This window comes from Dermacentor albipictus, chromosome 10 (assembly GCF_038994185.2).
Source record: "Dermacentor albipictus isolate Rhodes 1998 colony chromosome 10, USDA_Dalb.pri_finalv2, whole genome shotgun sequence".
In the NCBI taxonomy this organism is placed as follows: Eukaryota; Metazoa; Arthropoda; class Arachnida; order Ixodida; family Ixodidae; genus Dermacentor; species Dermacentor albipictus.
In genome coordinates this window covers 3,965,426-3,986,605 of record NC_091830.1, presented here as the reverse complement: position 1 = coordinate 3,986,605, position 21,180 = coordinate 3,965,426, and the positions used below count along the sequence as shown (strand labels likewise).

The following is a 21,180-nucleotide window of genomic DNA, read 5'->3' as shown; positions in this document are numbered from 1 at the left end:
ACAGAGTGTTTGCTGTATTTATCTGGGGTTCCACTTGGGAAAGGGTCAGCCGTACCAACTTGTTTCGTCCTGTTCGAGATGGTGGTCTTGGATTGTCGCATTTGTTCTTACGACAGATTGTTTCTCGTTTTGTCTTCTTACGAGATCAAAGTGATTCATTCTTGCGTACGATGATCCAGATCCGTTTGAAAAACGTTTTGCCTGAATTTATTGTGTCTAGTGCACAGCCTGTACACTATCGGCTTAAAGGCTACTTGCGAGAGGTAGTCGACTCCCTTCGAATATTAAAAGCTCGGTTTTCCCTTCAGTACCTGAGCACAGTAACAAGAAAGAAACTTTACAAGGATTTAGTTGACGTTATGATGCCAGTGCCATTGTACCGAATGAAATACTATGGAGGCCCAGGACAAGATGTTTTAAAAAGAGTTAAAAAGATGCCAGTGAGAGCAAGCGTAAAGTCGTTCTTCTTTAAATTGCATACATCTACCCTTCCGGTCAAAACATGGATAGCCGACAAAGGAATATCTGTACCATGGACGACCAACTGTGCGCTATGTAACAAGCCGGAGACCATTGAGCACGCTTTCATTGAGTGCTGGGATGCAATTTTTTATTGGGATGTCTTGCAAAGAACTCTTAAAAAGGAACTGCCGATAACAGCACAGTGTATACGTTTCCTGCCGGTAGACAGCCATCAGGGCTTTCCGTATGACATGATAATGCTCCTGGGCCTCCATGGTCTTTGGAAGACACGGATAGCGGTAACGCACGCCGATGTGAATGCGCGCCCAGCGCGAGAAAATTTTGTTGAAAGCATTATTTTCATACGTGAGATATATCGTGTACAGGCAGATCCGCCTGACTGGTTGGGTAATCTTGATGAATTAGTGAATTTCAAGAAATTTTAGCTTGTCACGTTGGTCCAAGTAGTCCAACGTGTTTTTATGTGTGTCATTTTGTGAATAAAGAAAAAAAAACTCGTGGCTCAGTGGTAGCGCCTCCGTCTCACACTCCGGAGACCCTGGTTCGATTCCCACCCAGCCCATCTTGCAAGTTGTTTTTTATTCATGAAGGACCTGCTGGGATTTATCTCTCACGGCCAACGCCGCCGACGCCGACGACACCGGCTTTTCTGCGACACGAGCTCCTTAACGCTCTCGCGTTAAAAACGGTGTTTAAAACAGAAGCACCTGTGGGCAGATGAGGCAGAACCTGGTAGTCTTCAGCCGGCTTTTCAGTACACCTGATACCACGGCCCGCACGGGCCGCTGAAACTGCCCCTACAAGGGAGCACATGATAGCACGTCCTTCCACTTCGGTAGCCAAGACGCGTCTGGACTGAGCCACGAGTACGATGCTTCAAAGCGGTACAAAAGCGCCTCTAGTGAATGCGGTGTTGCCGTAGAAACGAGCTGTTTATAAGGCTCAGGCGTGCGTCGCTTGCTTTTTCGTTGCCGCGCCGAACGCTGCGTTGCTCGACGCTCACCGCGTCCAATGCGGGGCGCGTAGTCGCTGCGCCGTAGCCCATTGTCTTACACGCCTTGGCGGGTCGACGGGAACGCTGTCGCGTTCCACTCTTGAAGGCGAAGCAGAGTAACGCATGAGTTGTTTCTTCGTCTAGCCGAAACAAATATAGCCAAGCAACAGCAGTTCACCAGGCTAAACAGTGGTTCAACAACTAAAATAAAGGCTAGTATGCTTCGCATCCTGGGCTTAACTTTAGCTAATCCACAGCCATTTTTTTTTACAGCGATGCTGTTAGCCTCTAGCAAGTCGGGAGTTTTCGTCGGCTCGTGCTCGCCCAAAAACAGTACCGCCACCTAAAGGCCGCGGCCACTCAGACGGACCTCAACTGGTAAAGGGGGCGCTGATGCCACTGGACAGAAGGCGTGAGAAGGATTAGAGGATTGGTGGAAGAAAAGCATGGAAACGACAAAAAACGAAGACGTACAAAAGCACAGTTCGAAATAGGGGATCAGAAAATTTGGGTGTGGTAGTTCATAGTGTCTTTTTTTCTCTTTTTTATTGTTTAACCTAGGTAGGACACAAGTCAGTATAATAAGCAAGAGCTTGGTGGCGCAACCCACCACCCCGTTCCAAAGGGGACGCTCATAACATCCATCCATCCATTCAGAAGGCACCCGCCATAGAGTTTCTCACTATAACACCTAGAGGGTAATCTGGCGCCACCGTCTATGGGAGTTTCTTAAGGGGCACCGTGCCGTCATGGGAATGACGGTATATGTGTCTGCGAGGCTCGTGTTGGCTGGTGTTGTAAGAGGCTTCGTCTAAAACGTGGATATGGCTACGCAAATAACGCGTTCTCAAAGTAAAATCTTCATAAAATGTTTCCATTCACGCATATTGCATCTTCACTCACCCACGATGCATGACCAAGGGAAGGAAAGCAAGAGCAGACGACCAACTGTTTCAAAGCGAGCGCGAACCTTGTCGTCTGTCCTCCAACTTTAGTGGCCCGCTGATACTTTTTACGTAACGTGTAGTCGTACACACAATAACAAGTTCTCATAGTTAAACAAAACAGGTTTTCGCGTAATAATAAAGCTAAAACAGCTTTTCTCGTGCTGTTCTAGTAGAAAATGAATCATTGTGACAGACGGAATGGTACTTGCCAAGCGAGTCTTCAAGGCGTCCTGTCTCTACGAGGACGATGCCAATCCGAATCCCCAATATACCGGCATTCCCATGCATACCACAGCGCAGCAGCGCCATATTTCCCTCTAGGTAATGTAGTGAGAAACTCTATGGCACCCGCAGTCGTCGGCGACTGGATTGACGCATATCGGAGTAACCCAATGTCACGTGACGGAGGCCTTTTCAAGGAGAGGTATATCCTAGCAATGGATTTCAGTGTCGCTGCGGCTGCGCTATGGGTGGGCCACGTATACGCAGGTGCGCCGAAGGGCAGCGTGAGCACGAACAGCGGCAGAGGGGACAAGAAACGACAGTAAACGACCAGCAGCGGCGTGCGGCCAAACTCGAACAACTTCGTGCGCAAGGGGCCAAGCGTCAGTTGGGACGGTACTTGAGCGTCGGTTGTGCTCGTCGGCAACACTGCAGCTTCGTTGAACATCCACTTTCACACGGCGGAATGGAGGCGGATGTTCTTTTTTTTTTTTAACAGTGTGCGCTGCGTGGTAATATTTATGGTGTGCAAAGTATACCAGAAATAGTTCACGAAAAGAGAAACGAGAACACGTGCTGCGTTACGAAAGAAACTGCGCGTTCATTGATAATCGGGAGTCAGGCACGTTAGCAATTATCTTTGCCCGCTCCGCCTCAACGCGCCGCGCCTGTTAGACGTAACGTTCCCGGGCATGTGCAGACAAGCCGAATGAGGTAAAGGCACGAAACACGTGGGCGCGAAGCGTGCAGCCTGCCCAAAGGAGAGGGCGCACCTGGCGTAGATGTGCAGAGGCGTGCTCGCATTGACCTCGGTGACATTGAACAGCGTGTTGATGCCCATGCGCACGGCGGCCCAGGTCAGGTTGAGCATGGTGTCATCGTGTTCGGAGCGCGCCTCCAGGAAGCTCTTCATGTCGCCTTCCAGCGACTGGCGCATCTGGGATGCCAAGGTGCGCAGCGAGGGATTCTGCGCATGCGCGGGAAACGGCGTAGACGGGGCGCATCAGTATGTGGCGCTCACAGCTTGTACGGCATAAAGCCCCTTGCATACGGTACAGAGCGATGGACTGTTAAAGGGAACGCTCTAATGTGCGGCTCTCTCTCTGCTGGCGCTGTAGCTGCAAATTCCTGCTGGAGCTACGTATAAATGAACCGAACAGGCATACGGAAAGGTGCCAGCGCCACCAAATATGAGTCACCTGCTGCAGAGCGTACACTTTCCAGAGGGGGAATTTCGCACGCATTCGTGTTCCATTTAACAGTGCACCGCACTGTACATCCGGCGCACACGTTTACCCTATAGGCGCCATGACTACCGCACGCAGCTTCTGCAAGTGTCTTCCGAGTGCTCGTTGCTTGCGAGCTGCCTGTTCACATGTTCGTAATATGTCCAGTGCAGCACTCCGACGGGCGGGCGGCGTGAGGCCTCGTGGTGCTGCTGGCGTTCTTCACATTGGTCTGATTTGAGAATATTGCACTTTCGACAAAGCAGACCAAGTGCAGCCACGCAGCGCTCACACTACTTCGGCCACGGTGGCGGTGTTCTGCTCTTCCGGGCTGTGCGCTTTGAGCACAGGAACTTTTATTTTTTTAATACTGTTTGGGCGCAAACAAACAGGGATGAAGAAGATGAGCAACACAAAGACGAGCGCTTTCTAAGAACTGGCTTTATTTTCGAAGAACCACCTGATACCCACAGATCTGCGCGATCTAGTCAACAGAGCGAACATAGCGATCTAGTCAACTCTGACTAGATCGCGCAGATCTGTGGGTGTTTAAGCAGATGGTTCTTCGAAAATAAAGCCAGTTCTTAGAAAGCGCTCGTCCTTGTGTTGCTCTTCTTCGTCCCTGTTTGTTTGCGCACAAAAATTATTTAAAAAATGAATCTGTTCCAACTAGGCCGACTCGCAGTTATGCTTTAGGAACTTTTAGACCAGAATTGTGGCGCAGCACGCATTGAGGACTTAATCGATAGAAACGACACAGGTGAACACCTACAACAAATTTATTCCCCCAAGAAAGCGAATGCATCTAGCGCATGCGCACATGAACAAGAAAGGTGAGCATCTATTAGAAAAAAAAAAAAGATCGCCCGGGTATCTAGATTCATTGCAATGAAATTCATTTAGCTCCCTCAAAGATCCATTTCGATGGGGGCCGATTGCGAAAACACCCGTGTACTTAGCTTTAGGTGCACGTTAAAAGCCCATGTGGTCGAAATTTCCGGAGTCCTCTACATACGGCGTGCCTCATAATCAGAAAGTGGTTTTGGCACGTAAAACCCCTCAAAGATCAATTTTTGTTATATTTTCGTAATACTCTTTCGCCTCATTTCATTGCTTTGGCACATTTCTGGCCCAAAATATGCAGAAACTAGCTCAACAACAAATTTTTTTTAAAGAACAATTTCTGTACAGGTGCAAATTTTCGTATATTAAAGGTAACCAACACTCTTAGAATAATGTGCATATGCGGGAAAGCTTGGATATGTAGCTTTCTTTTCGTCGGTTGAAGATTCGGCAACGACTCCAATAAAATTTACAGAAATGAACCTCAGATAACGAAAATACCAGGGGCGATATGTTACACTATATGTTAAAAACGCCTTGCGCCGAACATCGATGCTACCTTCCGACCTAACGAAAAATAAACAAAACGTCTAAGCCCGCGTGGCTGCTCGCATAATTATTTATTGTAAAACAGCAGTGGTTAGCTATAATTGTAGAAATATGCGCCTCTATAGATGTTACCGTGTTTAGACTAGCATATACATATATGTCAACAGCCCTGCCTGCCTTCGATAAGTAGACGTTGCTCTGTCACACTGAACAGCCCGTACAATATGATCCACATTCAAGAGGAGCTTCCCAATGGTAATAAGGCCAGCATTCATCGAAGTATGCAGTTCGCGATCGACCCTTTGTTCACGTATACTACACATAAAAAATATAGTAAAGCAATGAAGGTGGCTAGTTGGTGAACGTTCATGGTTATATTGCGCTCAGTTTTACACTGACGATATTAAGTGAAGGACAGGACGTGGACGGACAACGTACCTCCACGTCCTGTCCAACGTACGTGGACGGACGTGGACGTCCACGTGCTGTCCTCCACTGAATATCGTCAGTGTAAAACTAAGCGCAATATAACCATGAAAAAATATAGCGTATAGCCATACTTTAGCTGTATAGATATAGTCGGTAGCGCAATGACAAGAGCTCTTTCTAAATCTAATCAGTACGGCACAATGTTTACTCGCGCATCATATTCCAAGGCAAGAGAACACTAAGAGGACTATAGATGGCTGCAAGGGTCCATTAGAGGAAAAAGTGCAGACAATGTCCGGTTTCGACAACATTCTGCATACAGTCCTCTCGAGCTTATATTTAGCGATTTCACTTATGTCAAGGGCGACACATTAAGGCCAGCAAGAGGATACAACTCACTTCGCAGCTTCCCCTGCCATATGTTTAGCCACCATGCGTACTCCGACTTTAAGAGCGCATTGCACTAATGAGCGTCCTTCCGCATGCAAATGGCCGTCATAGAGGTCAATACGATATGGCGTGTTCGCCGGTTGTCTATTCGGTACCACTATCCTTTACCATAAAGGGACACTAAAGCTAAACAACAAATCAGTTTAAACTAATGAAGCATTGTTTGAGAACCCTGCAGGCAGTCATTTAAAAAAAATAGTTTGATTATTAGATGAGAAAATGAAGGTCCAAGTATCAGCATTTGAATTTCGCGCCGAAACCCCAGCGCCGGCACGTCACGTGACGTCAGGAATTCCGAAGTATGTTTTCGCATTTGGGCCGCGTTGGCTGAATAAAGGTTCCCGAAACTCGCCATGTTTAATATTTGGTTCCTTTAGAACACGATGTGGTCAATCTGTACCGCTATATATAATCAGTAGGCCGTAGAAGATGCCATCAAAATCCAAGACGTCACAGCCCCTAGGTGCGGGAACTTCAAGTAGACGTCGCCGCCCGTATTTCGTTCTTGCGCTTCTTCTGGCTTGCCAAACGCCTTATCGTTGTAAGAGTGGTGTTTTTGGTGTTGTAGAACGGTAATTTACTGATGCAGAAAAAATAATTTTTCACTTTAGTGTCCCTTTAACGTTCAAGTTCTAAAAAGTACGATAGGGTAGATTCTCGCTCAACAAAACTATATACTCAGCAAATGAAGCGTGAGTAACTTTTTCTTGGGTACCGGCTAGACGCATTTGAAGACGAAGTCTCTGACCTCAGACGGGGTTGGTGCGTCGAACCTGGCTCACTCGTAACCAACCTGAGAAAACGGGTCTCCTAGGGGATTTGTACATCTCGTCTTAACATGAGAATGGTATCAAATGATTACTCTCAATGCCGAGAAAACGTAGACCCAAACAATGAAACGTTCGTTTCCATCGAGCGCTTCCTAACCTTACGTGAGGCCTCCTTACAGCGAAGGACCGATGGAGGAAGCAAGGGTACTCGAAAAGCTCCCTTTGCCCGTTCTCACGTAAGGAGCGGTTTCCGCATGCCTGGATTCGAGGTGATCTCTTAAAAGGTTTACGCGAGCACCATTATTCAATTAAAAAAAATGTACCGTCGCACAATTTTTAAATTGAAGAGCTAATATAGAGATGCATCGACGTTTTCTTCTAGTTTTGTTTACTAAACGTAAGAAAAAGTACCACATTGCAGTGCAAAACTTGACGTGTTCCAGCAACGCTGGCACGCCGGCGTCGTGCAACGCCTAGCAATGCTTTCATGCGGCACGCGTGACTGAAACGAACATGCCTGGCAAGACGTACCGTGCTCGCGCTTCTCCGCAGGTGGGCGACAGCGCGCATGCGCAAGAAAACGTCTCGTGGCTAAGCGTTGAGGTGAAGCGCTCGTTCAGGGCCAGAAGCAGGGTAAGGACGCATGAAGGTAGCTTTGGAGGTACCTTACGCTGAGGAAGCACCAAGGAAACCTTCACCGAGTGCCCCTCAGTAAGGAAGCTTTCAGAGTCACGTAAGGTGGCGTCACCGCTGTGAAGGCTTCCTTACTGAGGTAAGGAAGATTTTATTGTTTGGCCCGTAGTAACAGTGATCAAAAACCAAGGATCCTATAAAAACAGTTACAGCACACTCGTGTGACCTTGCAGAATCCACATCTATTTTCCAGCGAAGCTACTTATTTGGAGCAGTTGCAATGAAAGATTCAATTGCGTGTAATTAAGTCCCATGCTTGAAAGCGTTGCCCGTGTATCATTGTCCCGTTTCAAACCTTGCCCGCATATAACGCTTTTTAGCACTTGTTGAGGAATTTTCACAAAGGCAGTAATTCATCCGCACACAATATACTTCGCCAGAACATTGCCTATATTAGTGTCCCACTTCCTCCATTTTTGCGAAATTTGATCTGTGTTGCGTTCACACGCTTGAATAAGTAATTTACAGCAAATGCCGTAATCAGTCCGCACAATTAGAACCTTGCGCACACATTACCCATAACGTGCCCCTTTATTAAGCCTAATATAAACAAGGTATACCTTGTGTAGTTCACCGAGGACACCGGAGAAACAAACTGAGAAAGTCGTATGACGCATAACATTATAAAAAATACCAGGGCACAGTATTTATCCGCAATTTTTATAATTAGGCCTGGAATGTGAAAAGTGTCGCAAATTGCACTCAACGCGGTGTCCCCTTTCCCCGAAATATCATTCTGGAGTAGCCATGTCGGGACATTAGGAAGCGTAGCTGATGGCGGCCGTACGATAGTTTTTAACACTTGATCAAGAAAATTTTTGCAAACACTGTATTCAATCCACAAGCAATTAATTTCACACAGAGATTTGCCGTAGGGTTCCATCCATTTTCGCTAAATTTAATCTCGGTGGCATTTATATAGTTCCGCCACGGTAACAGGCTGAATATGGCGCCACTCGTAAGGCCTCTTCATAACCCGATAGAGCACTTAATTGCATACCTAATTTATTACCAAGGCCCCAACTAACCCATCCACTTTGAACACTGCCTACACGTAACCTATTACCTGACCCTTACTATCACCAAACATGTCTCGTTATAGGGTGCCTCTATATCCTAGCACCTGGCACCCTAGCACCAGGCCGACGTCATATCACACATGAAAAAAAAGATGAAAAAGAGCGAGGGTTATATAAATATTTAAAAGACTAAGGGCCGGATTCTGAAATGCTCCTAACCTTGGACCGTTTCCCTACCTTCCGCAAGGAGTCCTCCATGCTACCTAAACGTTAGGCGCCCTCGGAAGGCCACCGCCTGCGGATGGAGCGCCTCACCAAAGGAAGTGTAACGTTAGAGGCTTTTGGTTTCGAGATTACTTACAAAAAATTGTAAAATATTTGTAATGAATGGCCAAGGTAAAGTGCCGGGACTGTTAAAATTGCATTTCTATTCGATACCGGGGCATAAATTCCATTTCTTTGGTTAATAACGTAAAAATAGTTCAAAAATGATGCATATATGGCAGAAAAGAAAAAGTCTAGCACATATGGCAGCATCTGAGTTCGGTTTGTCAGGTGTCGCCTTCTTTTTTTTTGCGTACGTTTTGTTTCGTGTGTGTGTGTATTTGCCGAGAATACCCATTTCCTGTTTCGGAAGACTTCTGCGTCGTCTACCGGGACTTTTAATGGGTATATGAGTACATTCGATGCACCCAGTAACCCCAGGGAGTCCTCCGATTGAATAGAACCTGGTCACGACTACCCTCGCTTCACTGGCGTTTGGCAGCGGAACGTACTAGGGTTACAGACGTAGGTATATCAGCTGTGTCACCTCCCAAATACATCGGCACACAGAGGGTTGGGATACACACACAAGGTCGCCCACAACAGTTTGTATGGCACCCGTTCCGTAACAACGCAGTGTGATGAGGACCTTCAAGAGAGCAGGCAGCGGTTCTCCTCTGTTGTCAGTGTTACAATGCAGTTGCAGCTCTGCAGGTATGGCTGTAACAGCTCGCTTGGAAAAACGTTGCCGGGCTAGAAAGTCCACTTCGTCGTAGTATTCCAGTGGATTCTGCCTTACAATCAGACGCCGGGCGGTAGTCAAAGGCGGAGGCTTGTGCACAGACCCGTAAAGAAGTTCATTTGCTCGTCGAAGAAACCGTGCATAGCTTTCGAAGCTATCGTCTTCGGATAAATATCGCAAGCCGGTCATTCTCGCCACTCGCTTTTCACAAAATCAAAGAAAGAAGATATGGCACAAAACGCGGCCCGCGGAACAAAACTGGACATCAATACACGGCAGCTGGCTACGCGGCCTTGGCTGCGCACGGCACCTATTCTAGCCGAGCGTACCGCGTACAAAGTCGTGCGGAGAAGCATGCGTTCAGTTAGAGGAGCACAGTTCGGAAGCATGGAGGTAGCATTCCGGCTCCCTAAGCGCGGAGAAGCACCAAGGAGGCCCTAACATAATGCCCCTTAGTAAGCTACGTTCCAGAACTGACGTTGGGTCATATTACAGCGTGTGAGACATCCTTAGTAAGGAAAGGAGTGTTTCAGAATCCGGGCCTAAGCTTTGGGCACAGCTTCAGAGAACATACAAAAGCGCTTTGGAAGCTGATTAAGCTATGTCCAAGCGGCGCGAGCAGCATATGGGATGCTTGTTTTAAAAGCGAGGTATCTATTCCAAACTATCCAAGCTTTTCATTCATGTATTGAATCAGGATTAGTGTTTTGCTATTCGTTCTTTATTTGGCAAGTATTTGAAACAGCGGCTTGTCACCTTGCTGACTATAAATTTTCTTGGTGCGGTCACTATCTGATTATTTCTGCCTAATCACTCACGGACGTGCTCAGTTCCGATAGATTTGTTCTTGCAGTATGCAAGGCTTTAAACGTAGCTGTTTTGTACATCGTAATACCTTGTAGCAAAGATTTATTATCCCTAGTAACTCGCTTACTCTTGTGGACTGCCACGAAACATTCAGCTTCGGCCATTTGTGCGCTGTCGGTGTATAGTGCGTCCTTTATTGTGCGTATATGGCGCGCATATATTCAAGTGTGCGCCCATTCATTTATTTACACGTTGGCGATATAATGGACGTAATTCCGTGCCAGTTGGGGTAGACGTTGTTAAGAACGGCCCGCTGACGTGCAAGTTTTGCCAACCAGTTGCGACCGCGGGCGTCATCTTTTCCTGGAGCATCGCCGCAAACCTCTAGCCACGGCGTGACTAAGTCGACTGTGTGTCGAGAACAATACACGCGTCCTCAACTCTCCATCGCTGGAGCCGAGTTTAACGAAGCAGGCTTTGTGCCTGCACTCGCCATCGCCGCCCTGGTCTGCTGCGAGAGGGGAAGCGCCGTGGGAACGTCGACGGAGATCCCATTCCACGCACCATTCTTGCAGTAAGCCCCGAGTTTTACGAAGTCCATGTGACGTTGGTTCCGGACCATGAACCTGTGTGTGTGCGCGCGCGTGTAAGCCGTCCCGCGGATAGGCGGCTTGTTTACGAAGACTGGACGACCGTTTCCGTCACCTTAGAATCGAGGGGGGGGGGGACCGAGTGTTTATAAACCACTGTTGTGTGGATGCTCGAGACACTTTTCTCTCGCAGTCATGTTAGACTGACGTACTTTCTCTCGCAGTCATGCTAGACTGATGAACTGCATGTAAATACTGTAAATAAAGCCATATTCCTCGTTCTCGATGAGAATCAGTCCTTCCCTTCATCAACGTCCTCAGCGTGGATAAGTTGGACGACGGCATGGGCCAGCTACCTTCTAATTCATTCCTGACTCCAATCTTGACAACGGGTTACGAGCGATGGGATTGAGCCCCCAATCCTGACAACGTGTGCAGATACTGTGCGCGAAACGTACCATGACAGGAAGCGGCGCTGCTCCGTTTGTCATTGTTTAACGAGCGGTACTCACTCTTGCCGACCTTACGGGGCTGAAGCACTTTCTTTGAAGGTTAGCGATAGAGTACTGGCGGAGGAGTAAATTTCTGTACCCTCGAAGAAAGCCGTACATGTCGCAGTGCCGGTAACACGTACGGACAGTTGCAGAAACGCTCCGCGAAATTGGCTACGCAGATTTATTTCATCCATTCCTTAATATGGCATCACTATTTTCGCAGCCAACTACTGCACACGGCTCAAATCCACACGAGTCGATCCGGCATGATTGGAGCACAATGTGTTAGCGAAAAACTCAGTTGCATTTTCTAGAGCTGATTACACAGAAGCAAGGTGAAGCGGTAATCGTTTCGTATTCGTGCGCCGTCGCTGAGGCGACGTGCGGCGCGCCGTCGTAAGCGCCAATCTCCTTTCTCTAGAACGAACTCCTCTCCACGAACTCCTTCCAGGCAAGCGCTCGGAACGTCGACAACGAGAGGGCGGTGCGAACGTAGACATGGCCGACGCGGATCGCACAGCGGCAAACATGGAGGAAGGAAACTCGGGAGAGGCCCTAACCCCTCCGCGCGCTAGGAGAAAAGTGTGGAGGAAACGACGTAGTAGGTTCTCCTTTGTTTTGCTGTTTTTAGAGCGCAGCTCTTTGGCGTCCGTTCCTGGGTTTCGCGTCGTCGTCGTCGTCGTCGTCGGCGTTGTCGGCGTTGTCGTCGGCCTCGTAACCAGCTCGCCGACGAATCTGCTGCTCCGCCGCCGCGCATGCGCGCTGTCGGCTCTCCGGGCGAGGGAGGATGATGGAAGGGAGGAGGAGAGACTGTGGAGGAGGGCTGGCTACACAAATGGCTCTTTGGCGTCCGTTCCTGGGTTTCGCGTCGTAGCTCGCCGACGAATCTGCTCCGCCGCCGCGCATGCGCGCTGTCGGCTCTCCGGGCGAGGGAGGATGATGGAAGGGAGGAGGAGAGACTGTGGAGGAGGGCTGGCTACACAAATGGCTCTTTGGCGTCCGTTCCTGGGTTTCGCGTCGTCGTCGGCGTTATCGTCGGCCTCATAACCAGCTCCGCCCCCCTTTCATCCCCCCAGCGCTAGCAGCGACCGACTGATACCGCTTTCGTGAGTCCGCTACCGCACTCACGAAAGACGTCGTGCACTTCCTGCAACTCGCATTAACCGTCCATCGATCCACACCGATGTTAGTAGTGGGGGACTTTAATGTTGACATAAAGACAAACAGCAATTTCCTAACACTTATGCCGGAGAACATCCCGTTCCTCTCGCTCGTAACGCGTCCCACGGCTGTGACAACCTCGCGAGGCACTTGTATAGATCTCGTCTTTGAGAATCAAGCATTGGTGTACCAAGTCAAACATATATCAGTCTATTTCTCCGACCACAAAGCTTCCTTCATGACTGTCAAGAACTGTTAGTGGAGTCTTTGTTAAAGGAATACGTGTGAAAAATAAAAAAAAATTCTGTGATAGCGCATACATGTGTTGCTCGATTTCTTTGCCTCAATCTATCGAAAAGGTGAAACAGCTTATTTGCTGCGCTCAAATTTCGCATTAGGAAGTAACGTAATCGTCGGTAATTTTTTTTTTATTTCTTTGCTGTAGTGGCCCTGCCTTTCGGGCCACAATGGCGGCTTTGTTATTGTTCTGTGCGCTCACACGTGTTGCTCCGTACGTTTCGTACCGTGGCAACGGCGCCGTGCGGGCAGGTTTGCGTTGGTCTCCGTGTTTTGTTGCGCTGCGTTATCTGGACCGTGCTCTACCGGATGTTGCTCTGGCCAGGTGGGACAGGAGGAACTAAATTTCGTGAAATGAACGTGCATGCAACGCTTGTACCGCGCCACGGCAATGGCAACGGACGAAGGAATATCTGCGGGAAATTTTGCCCTTTTTGGCGAAATCATACTAACGTGCTAAAGATCGTTTACTATTGCTGCGGAGCGCGCGGGTCCGAGCAGCACGGTTGCGCGCAGCGCGGCGTGGTTTCACGAGAAATGTAAACAAGAGAGGAGAGCTGGCCCGACAGGCGGAGCAACGCCCTGAGCAACGCCAACTTCCGGCTTCACTTTCGCTTCACAAAGGGTGACGTGAGGGCCTCTCCTGAGTTTCCTTCCTCCGTGGCGGCAAATCTTTGAGAAACCTTTATCTACCTGAGAGTCTACTGATCTTCAAAATGGTGCCTAATGATGACTAATCTACTCAAAATGCATATCCAAGTGATGAGACGTACACGCTTTTGCATGTAATCAAACCATTTTGCATCTAATTCGGGACCTGAGTATTGCACACGCAAAACAAAAATGCACTGAACCCTAGCCACAAACAGCTTCGCTGTAAAATTACAAATTCGGCAAAGACACTTAGGACTGCTCGCAGGTGATGAGAAAGCATTACGGTGAAATGTTTCTCTCCGCGCGTTCCTTGTCCGCCAAGCTCTCGCTCGGTAAGGCCAAATCAAAATGCGCCAAGCGTTTCAACACACTCGCCAGCCCGCGACGAGTTCATACCTCGTAGCCCCGCCAAGGGGCCTTCAATTGGACATTGTTTTATACACTCATGGCGTGCGCCCGTTGGCTGCGCCGTCACGTACTCAATGACGTACGCACTAGTCCATATCTTCAGTCAGGTAGATGGCTGCGATGGCAGCCGCCGTGGCACCGAGGCCCGGGTTCGACTCCCACCTAGATTTAAGTTTACCAAACTTTATTTTCAAAGCCAGTAATTTACTTCGTTTACAGGAACCTGCCTGATATATATGTCGTCAATCTGCGCACTTTTTTTTTACTTGATTGTACTCTTTGCGACGTCGGTTTTTCTTGGTACCGTAATTCGATCACTCCGCCGACTACGACAGATTTTCGCGTAACTGGGCATATCATGCTTTCGCATTAAAACAGACAGCATTGAGAGATATAACCAACATTTATTCATCGAATTATCGAACCATATGTGCCGACCTTGCCTTCTTTAGATAGGACACTTGGTTGACCCTATCTATTATAGGTCACCTTGTGCATCAGAATAACCGGAACGGTCGAGTCCGTATACGTTCTGGCTTACGTACGACAGTTCTAGGTAACGCACAGTTATTGAACCTTACAAGATAGCACGAATACTCAAGCTAAGTGTACGCTTGCCGTTCACCCATTGTGATTTTCAAGCTTTCTCTCAAGGCCAGATAGAGCTTACCCCACGTCATAGGTCTTAATACTGTCTCGGTATTAAACTGACGGCGGAAATACGCAGAGCACGTGATCAATATCTCTGTAACCAGTTTTGCTGCTCGATGAATAAGTCGGATGAATTATGGAGGAAATTGAATGAGCTTCTAAACAGATCTACAGGCCCAAACCCAGTAACGAAAATTCATACTCAAGATAAGGAACTCACAGGCACTGATTTAGCAAACGCATTCAACAGATACTTCACTGAGATAACTAGTTATTTCATTGATTCTAATACTTTTCATATAAGAAACGAGAAGTCAATGTTCTTAATACCAATATCAGTATCAGAGGTCATGTCGGTTTTCATGGGGCTAAATAATAGCAAATGTTGTGACGCAGACGGAATTGTGATAAAACCGGTGAAGTTTGTGATAAGAGACATAGCAGAGTGTTTAGCTCACATGTATAACCTTTGTTTATCTCAAGGAACATTTCCGGGGCAAATGCAACTCGCCAAAGTGAGCGTATTGCACAAAAAAGGTAGTAAGAATGATTTTACAAATTTTAGACCAGTATCCATACTACCCGTTTTCTCAAAATAATCCTTACTAGAATGACAAATTTTAGCGAACAATGCAATATCATTCATGAGGCGCAGTATGGCTTCCGGAAATATCGATCAACAGAAATGGCACTGTTAGAACAAAAAGAATTTATCCTGCAATCGCTTGAAGATAAAGAAGTAGCCCTTGGAATATACGTAGATTTCACGAAAGCTTTCGATTATTTAAATCACTCTATACTGCTAAAGAAACTTGATATGTACGGATTCCGCGGAACGGTTCTATCACTACTGACGTCATACTTTAGTGAGCGCAAGCAGTACGTATATTTAAATGGCTGCTCTTCTAATATATTACCAATTTCTGCCGGCGTATCTCAAGGGAGTATTCTGGGCCCATTTTTGTTTAACTTATATTTGAATGACATTGTTAACGTCGATCCTATGGTGAAATTTGTCATTTATGCTGATGATGTGACACTGTTATTCTCTGCAGAAAGTACGGATGAGCTGTTTCTGAGAGCGAACAGAACGCTTGTGAAATTAGACCCATGGGCGCAACTTAACAAATTGAAAATAAACGTTAGTAAAACGAAGGCTGTCATATACCGTGCGAAAAACAAGAAAATTAACATTACCTCAGACATTAAGCTGGAAAACTCAAAGGTAGAACTAGTAAGCGCATTTAAAATACTTGGAGTATATTTCAGCGAAAATATGACCTGGGACATTCATATCGACCACGTTGTGTCAAAACTGTCTCGCATCGTTGGATTGATATACGCCAACAAATACATTCTACCGTCAAAGGTTAAGCTTCTATTGTACAATGCGTTATTCCACTCACATATGAAATATTGCCAATTGGTTTGGGGGAACACAAGAAAAGGTAATTTGCAAAGAATCATGATATTACAGAAAAAATGTTACGAAATATTGAAAACGTCCCCATGAGTCAACCTTCCCACCCTCTGAAGTACTGTGAAGTTCTTGAAGTACTGTGTAATGAAAATAGACGAGCTATATCTGCATTGCCTGTGTCCACGTTATAAGCTTGAAGTAAAAAATAACAGCTATTCCCTACTACGGTTGGCATCGCTTTCTAAAAGGACCACATATTATGAGAATCGAAACACACAGCTATGGCTAATCAAAACGTGCAGAACCGGATACGGACAACAAATGGTAAACAGAACCCGACCGCATTTGCTAAATTTCTGCCATAACAACGGTTTCACTCCCGAAACAGCATCGAACCAGAAACTGAAATTGTGCTTCTGTGACAAAGCTCCTTTCCCATGACAGAATTTTATGTGGTTTTTTCATCTCTGCGCATGTACGCTATACGCATTGCAATGTACCAATGTACTGTTTCATACTACACCAATGTGTGCCGTTTTATTTTTCGTTTTTCCTTCATTATGTAGCGCTTTTTACTTGCAGTTTTTCATGTTTGTACGTTTTGTTTACCATTGGTCTATCACGCAGTTAACAAACTTTTTATTTCTATAGTTACTTATTCTCAATGTTATCGACAAGTTATTGCTGCATTAGTATTTATTATTTGTTTGTGGTTTTTATGTTGCCATTCGAAAAAGTGTTTCTGTTTCTTCTATTTTGTACTCCGGGGAGCTGGGAACTAGTCAAGCTGACTTGTCAGCTTTTTTTCCCGCACTCCCTCACTTCATGAGTGAAATAAATATTATTATTATTATTATTATTATTATTATTATTATTATTATTATTATTATTATTATTATTATTATTATTATTATTATTATTATTATTATTATTATTATTATTATTATTATTATTATTATACGTGTATCGTCAATACATCATCCTCGCAGCCTAAACTACTCAAGTCTGTTGCGAGAAGAATCGGTTGCTGCTATGGAGCGCTTAAACCGGGCATGGCGCGCTCCGGTGGACCATACCTGTCGGTGCGAGAACTGTGCGCAGACCTGGTGCGCGTAGGCGAGCTTGTGCGACACGTCTCCTGTGGGCGCTGCTAAGGGATCGGCGAGCTCAGACTCGTGGTACTCGGTCTTGCGCCGCAGCCGAAACGCCTCGAGGAAGTCCATGTGCGAGCCCGCGGATGCATAGCACACGTGGCTGTAAAAGTCATCGCAGGGTCTCGGGGCCCCCGGCGGTGGCTGCATCAGCTCACGGGCACGCACGCAGAAGCTCGTCCTGCGCGCGAGAAAGCCCGGTGAGCCACGCGGCCCGTGCACGAGAGCGGCTGTCGTCCTCGGCTGCAACGTCTCGAACGCAACCACGAGAACGGAGAGAAGAGACCGCTTGGCGCCGCGCTTATGAACCCACCCTTAGAGCAATGCTACAAGTGTTGTCGCCGAGGATGGGCCATGGTTGCACCGCAGAGCCGATGGCACTGCGGAATGTTGTACAGCGTACACGGTGCTCGCATCATGGGTTCGGTCACGAGCAAAGTGAGCGGTGTGCGACCATGCAAAGAAGAGTTCGGACTGAAAAGTAAGATTTCTTCCGCATGCTCACGAGCATTTACTGACAGTCTTCTTGGTTTAAGGTAAGAAAAATGGCGCTTCGAGGAGGATCCCTGAGCATACAGACAGTGCGCGTTCTCTTGCTTTTTCGTAGCTCTCATATTATGAAGGGAAATTATCAGTACGTATAGTCAAAGTCAGCTTCGATCACATGCCGGCTGGGCTGTATACATTGGGCATATGCAATGAGGCACGTGCATGTCACGAGTTCCTTGGTGTCCACGCCGTGGGAATCACACATCGCCGCATGTGACTCCTCGAGCATTTATAGGAACCACGCACCTTAAAGGTGCCTCGAAAAATGCACATTTCAGGACCCCTTTGACTCTGTTGGAGCAACACTTATTACCTATATACACATTACCGTGAGACCATAGATTGTAATGAGGTCAGGCCGAGAACAGTAGCCTACAGATTACTTACAAATAAGTAATACCAAAACACTTGCACACGACAAGCTCTTTGGCTGGTGCTACCATAAAATGACCCAAATAATATCAGTCATTACTAGACCTGAGGCGTCTTGAAGAACGTTGTGGTGTTGCAGTTTTTAGCATAAAAAGTTCATGAAGGCACGCAATGACTGGAAGCACAACATTACAACGGTCATTACTACAGTCAAAACACTACTACGGTCTCCTATTCTGTATGGGCAAACGCAGGCAGAATTACAAATACGCAATGTATTAGTTTAGTATATTTCAGTGCTTTCCTTGCTTTTAAACTGATCAGATCTCTCAACTTAGGCCTGACGCACACACATCGCCTCTAGGGCTTTTTCTTAGCGGCCGATAACCGCCCCTTTCTTGAAATAAAGGTTCATTCATTCATTCATTCATTCATTCATTCATTCATAGAGAAAAATTCCTGCCGTCATTTCTACTTATGCGTGCGCATGCGCGCGCGCACAGTTACAGGAAATGCCCGTCCGCGCCACCATTGGATCACATGGTTCGGCCCACCTGCAGCCGTGATCCCAGGCGCTGTCGCCCCTGCGCAGCAGGGCAGCCACTGCGAGCGCGGCGGCCGATGCCACGCACACCACGAGGGCGCAGCAGGCGACGCACAAGCAGCACCGGTGGCGCGCGGACAGCTTGCCCTCGCCACCAGCGATACGCCGCATCCAGCTGCTGGCGCTGCACGCAAGAGAGCGCCAAACTGCGTTCTGCAAGTGACGAGATCAATCTGCGGCACAGCGCAGGAATGTCGCGCTCGACTGAATTGGCGACGTCCTTGACGTCGAGCCGTTTGTTGACGCGCGCATGAGGTTCACACTGCTTCCTGCAGTTTGAGAAAAGCGTTAACAAAGGCCGTCTCACATCGACAGTGCACATTATAGTGTGCACCATCTTGTGTACTCGCTTGTCTTAGCAGCCCTGTTTCGCTATGGTCATAAAGCAACTACAGCTCGACTCAACATCTTGTTTCTTTTTTTCTCCTTCCTTTCCTTTTTTGCCTTCATTTATTTATTCCATTTCAGTATTTTTTTTATAAATTCTTTTTTTCACGAGCGCCGGTTTCTGTCATTCCTATTATCTCTTTCAGAGACAGGATAGCTCACGACCGCCAGCGAAGCAGGTAGTAGAGATGCTGTGCACGCTGTTGACACGCCGGCTGACACACGGCCGTTGACACGTGGCTGACAGACGGCCCTGTCACCGGCCTTGTGCACAGCACTCCTTTATTCTCAATTCTACAGCCTCGCCGCTAACCCACCTTCGCTCGTTGCCGCACTCACCCGCCTTACCCCCCGTCCTCTCTCGAAGAAGTCTACGTATATATACTGTGGCGAGGAAAGTATATGTCGCCTTAGAAAAGGCAACTCCACTTGTCGAAACGTTCGCTCCCGCTTTCACCTTGTTCTCTATTTGCTCATCGTTTTGAATTTCCATCTCCCGCCTTCCCCCTGTTTTCCCTGCACGTATTCATGTGGTACAGCGCCACTGACCCACCTACGTGACGTGGCGGAAGACTTCGAGCCAGAGGCCTCGGAGGACGTCGCCGTGCCACTCTCCAACATCTCTTCGCTCGAGCGCGACTCGCGGGGCTTGAACCAGCCGGGTGGCACGTATGCCTCGCCCCTGCGCCGCTGCAAGATGGGCTGCGCTGTCTCCGTCGTGTAGGTCGACGACGAGCTCGCCTCGACGCTCCACGGCTCCTCGGCGCTGCTCTGCTCTCGGTCGTGTCCTGAAGCGCTGCTCCTGGCCGAGCCGGTTCCCGGTGCATCGCTGACAGATGGGGCCTGGTCATTCTTGCCGGTGCTCGTCGTCGAAGCACCGTTTGGTGGCGTCTTTGCGGAGCCGGCATGCGACGTGGCGTCTTTCTTCGTGGCTGCGGTGGACGTTATTGTTGCGCCGATCGAGGCACTTTTCGGTGAGGTGGCACCGGACCCTTTCTTGGCTCTCTTCGTACCCGCTACAGAGGTTTCCGGAGACGCAGTACGCCTCTTGCCGGTGAATGGCGATGAGCTTTTGGTAGCGTTGGGTGCGTCTCTTGGAGAGCTGATCGTGTTGGTTGAGACCATGTGGGAACCGGACTTGGTCTTCGGCGAACTGGCTGCGAACTTGCGGTTCGTTGATGCATCAGAAGGTGCCCCTTTGCCGTCGACAGAGGAAGCTCCAGATCCACCAGCGGCCGTCGCGGCAGCTACGCGAGTTTTTTCTGTCGGAAGCGGTCGTGACCCGCTGTGCGAGCCGACTTTCAAGCTGCCGGGGTTGTTCGACGGCGTTCCGCATCGGCCTTTGTCGCTCATTGGGGCCAAACCAGATGCACTTTTCTCGCTGGTGGATGTGGCTCCGGCAATGGTTCTCGCGCCGACAGTTTCGGGTGTTTTCTTCGTGCTCTTCGAATCGATACGGCACTCGCTCTTAAAGGTCGCCGAGCTTCCTAGGGATCCTGTGCCAGAAGTGGCTGGAGCGGCGCTTGTCGGTTCAAGCGGCAATCGCAGACAAAGCTAGCGTGCCCTTCGACGAGCAGACAGCGGTCTTCGTTTTAGCGCTGGGTGGGACAACCAAAGGGTTTTCGCTGCTGTTCAGCGTGACGCCGGATACGCCTTTCGAAGGTGGAGGATGTCTTGACAGCGCACTTGACCTCTCACCAATGCGGTACGCTGCGGATGGGATAGAATATACTTCTTCGGTGGCACGTACCCACTGCGGAGGATTGGCCACGTTTTTTGGGGATGGTAGTAGAAAGAAGAAGAAGACGATGATGATGATGTTGAAGCTTCAATTATTGGCACAAACCCACTATAAGGGATGGGCCACGAATCGGGTGGTGATATGAATGAATAAATGAAAGAAATTAGTTAATAAATAAATAACACAATAAAGGAAAATATATATGTAATCCAAGATGAAAAATAAACTGTGTATACATGGGATGAAATAGTGATCAATACTAT

At 48.0% G+C, this 21,180-nt stretch overlaps 1 protein-coding gene across 3 annotated transcripts in view; it reads right to left on the bottom strand.

The window, feature by feature from the left end:
* LOC135911947 (uncharacterized) overlaps window positions 1-20,960 on the bottom strand; it is a 46,619-nt gene extending 25,659 nt beyond the window's left edge. For all 3 annotated transcript variants that reach the window (XM_065444298.2, XM_065444299.2, XM_065444300.2), the window contains exons 1-4: window positions 19,730-20,960; window positions 18,740-18,913; window positions 17,190-17,445; window positions 3,420-3,613 (exon numbers count right to left, since the gene is read on the bottom strand). In XM_065444298.2, coding sequence (XP_065300370.1) covers window positions 3,420-3,613; window positions 17,190-17,445; window positions 18,740-18,913; window positions 19,730-20,529 — 1,424 coding nt within the window. In that variant the 5' untranslated portion in view covers window positions 20,530-20,960. The remainder of the gene's footprint in view (window positions 1-3,419; window positions 3,614-17,189; window positions 17,446-18,739; window positions 18,914-19,729) is intronic.
* Between the last annotated feature and the right edge of the window lie 220 nt (window positions 20,961-21,180).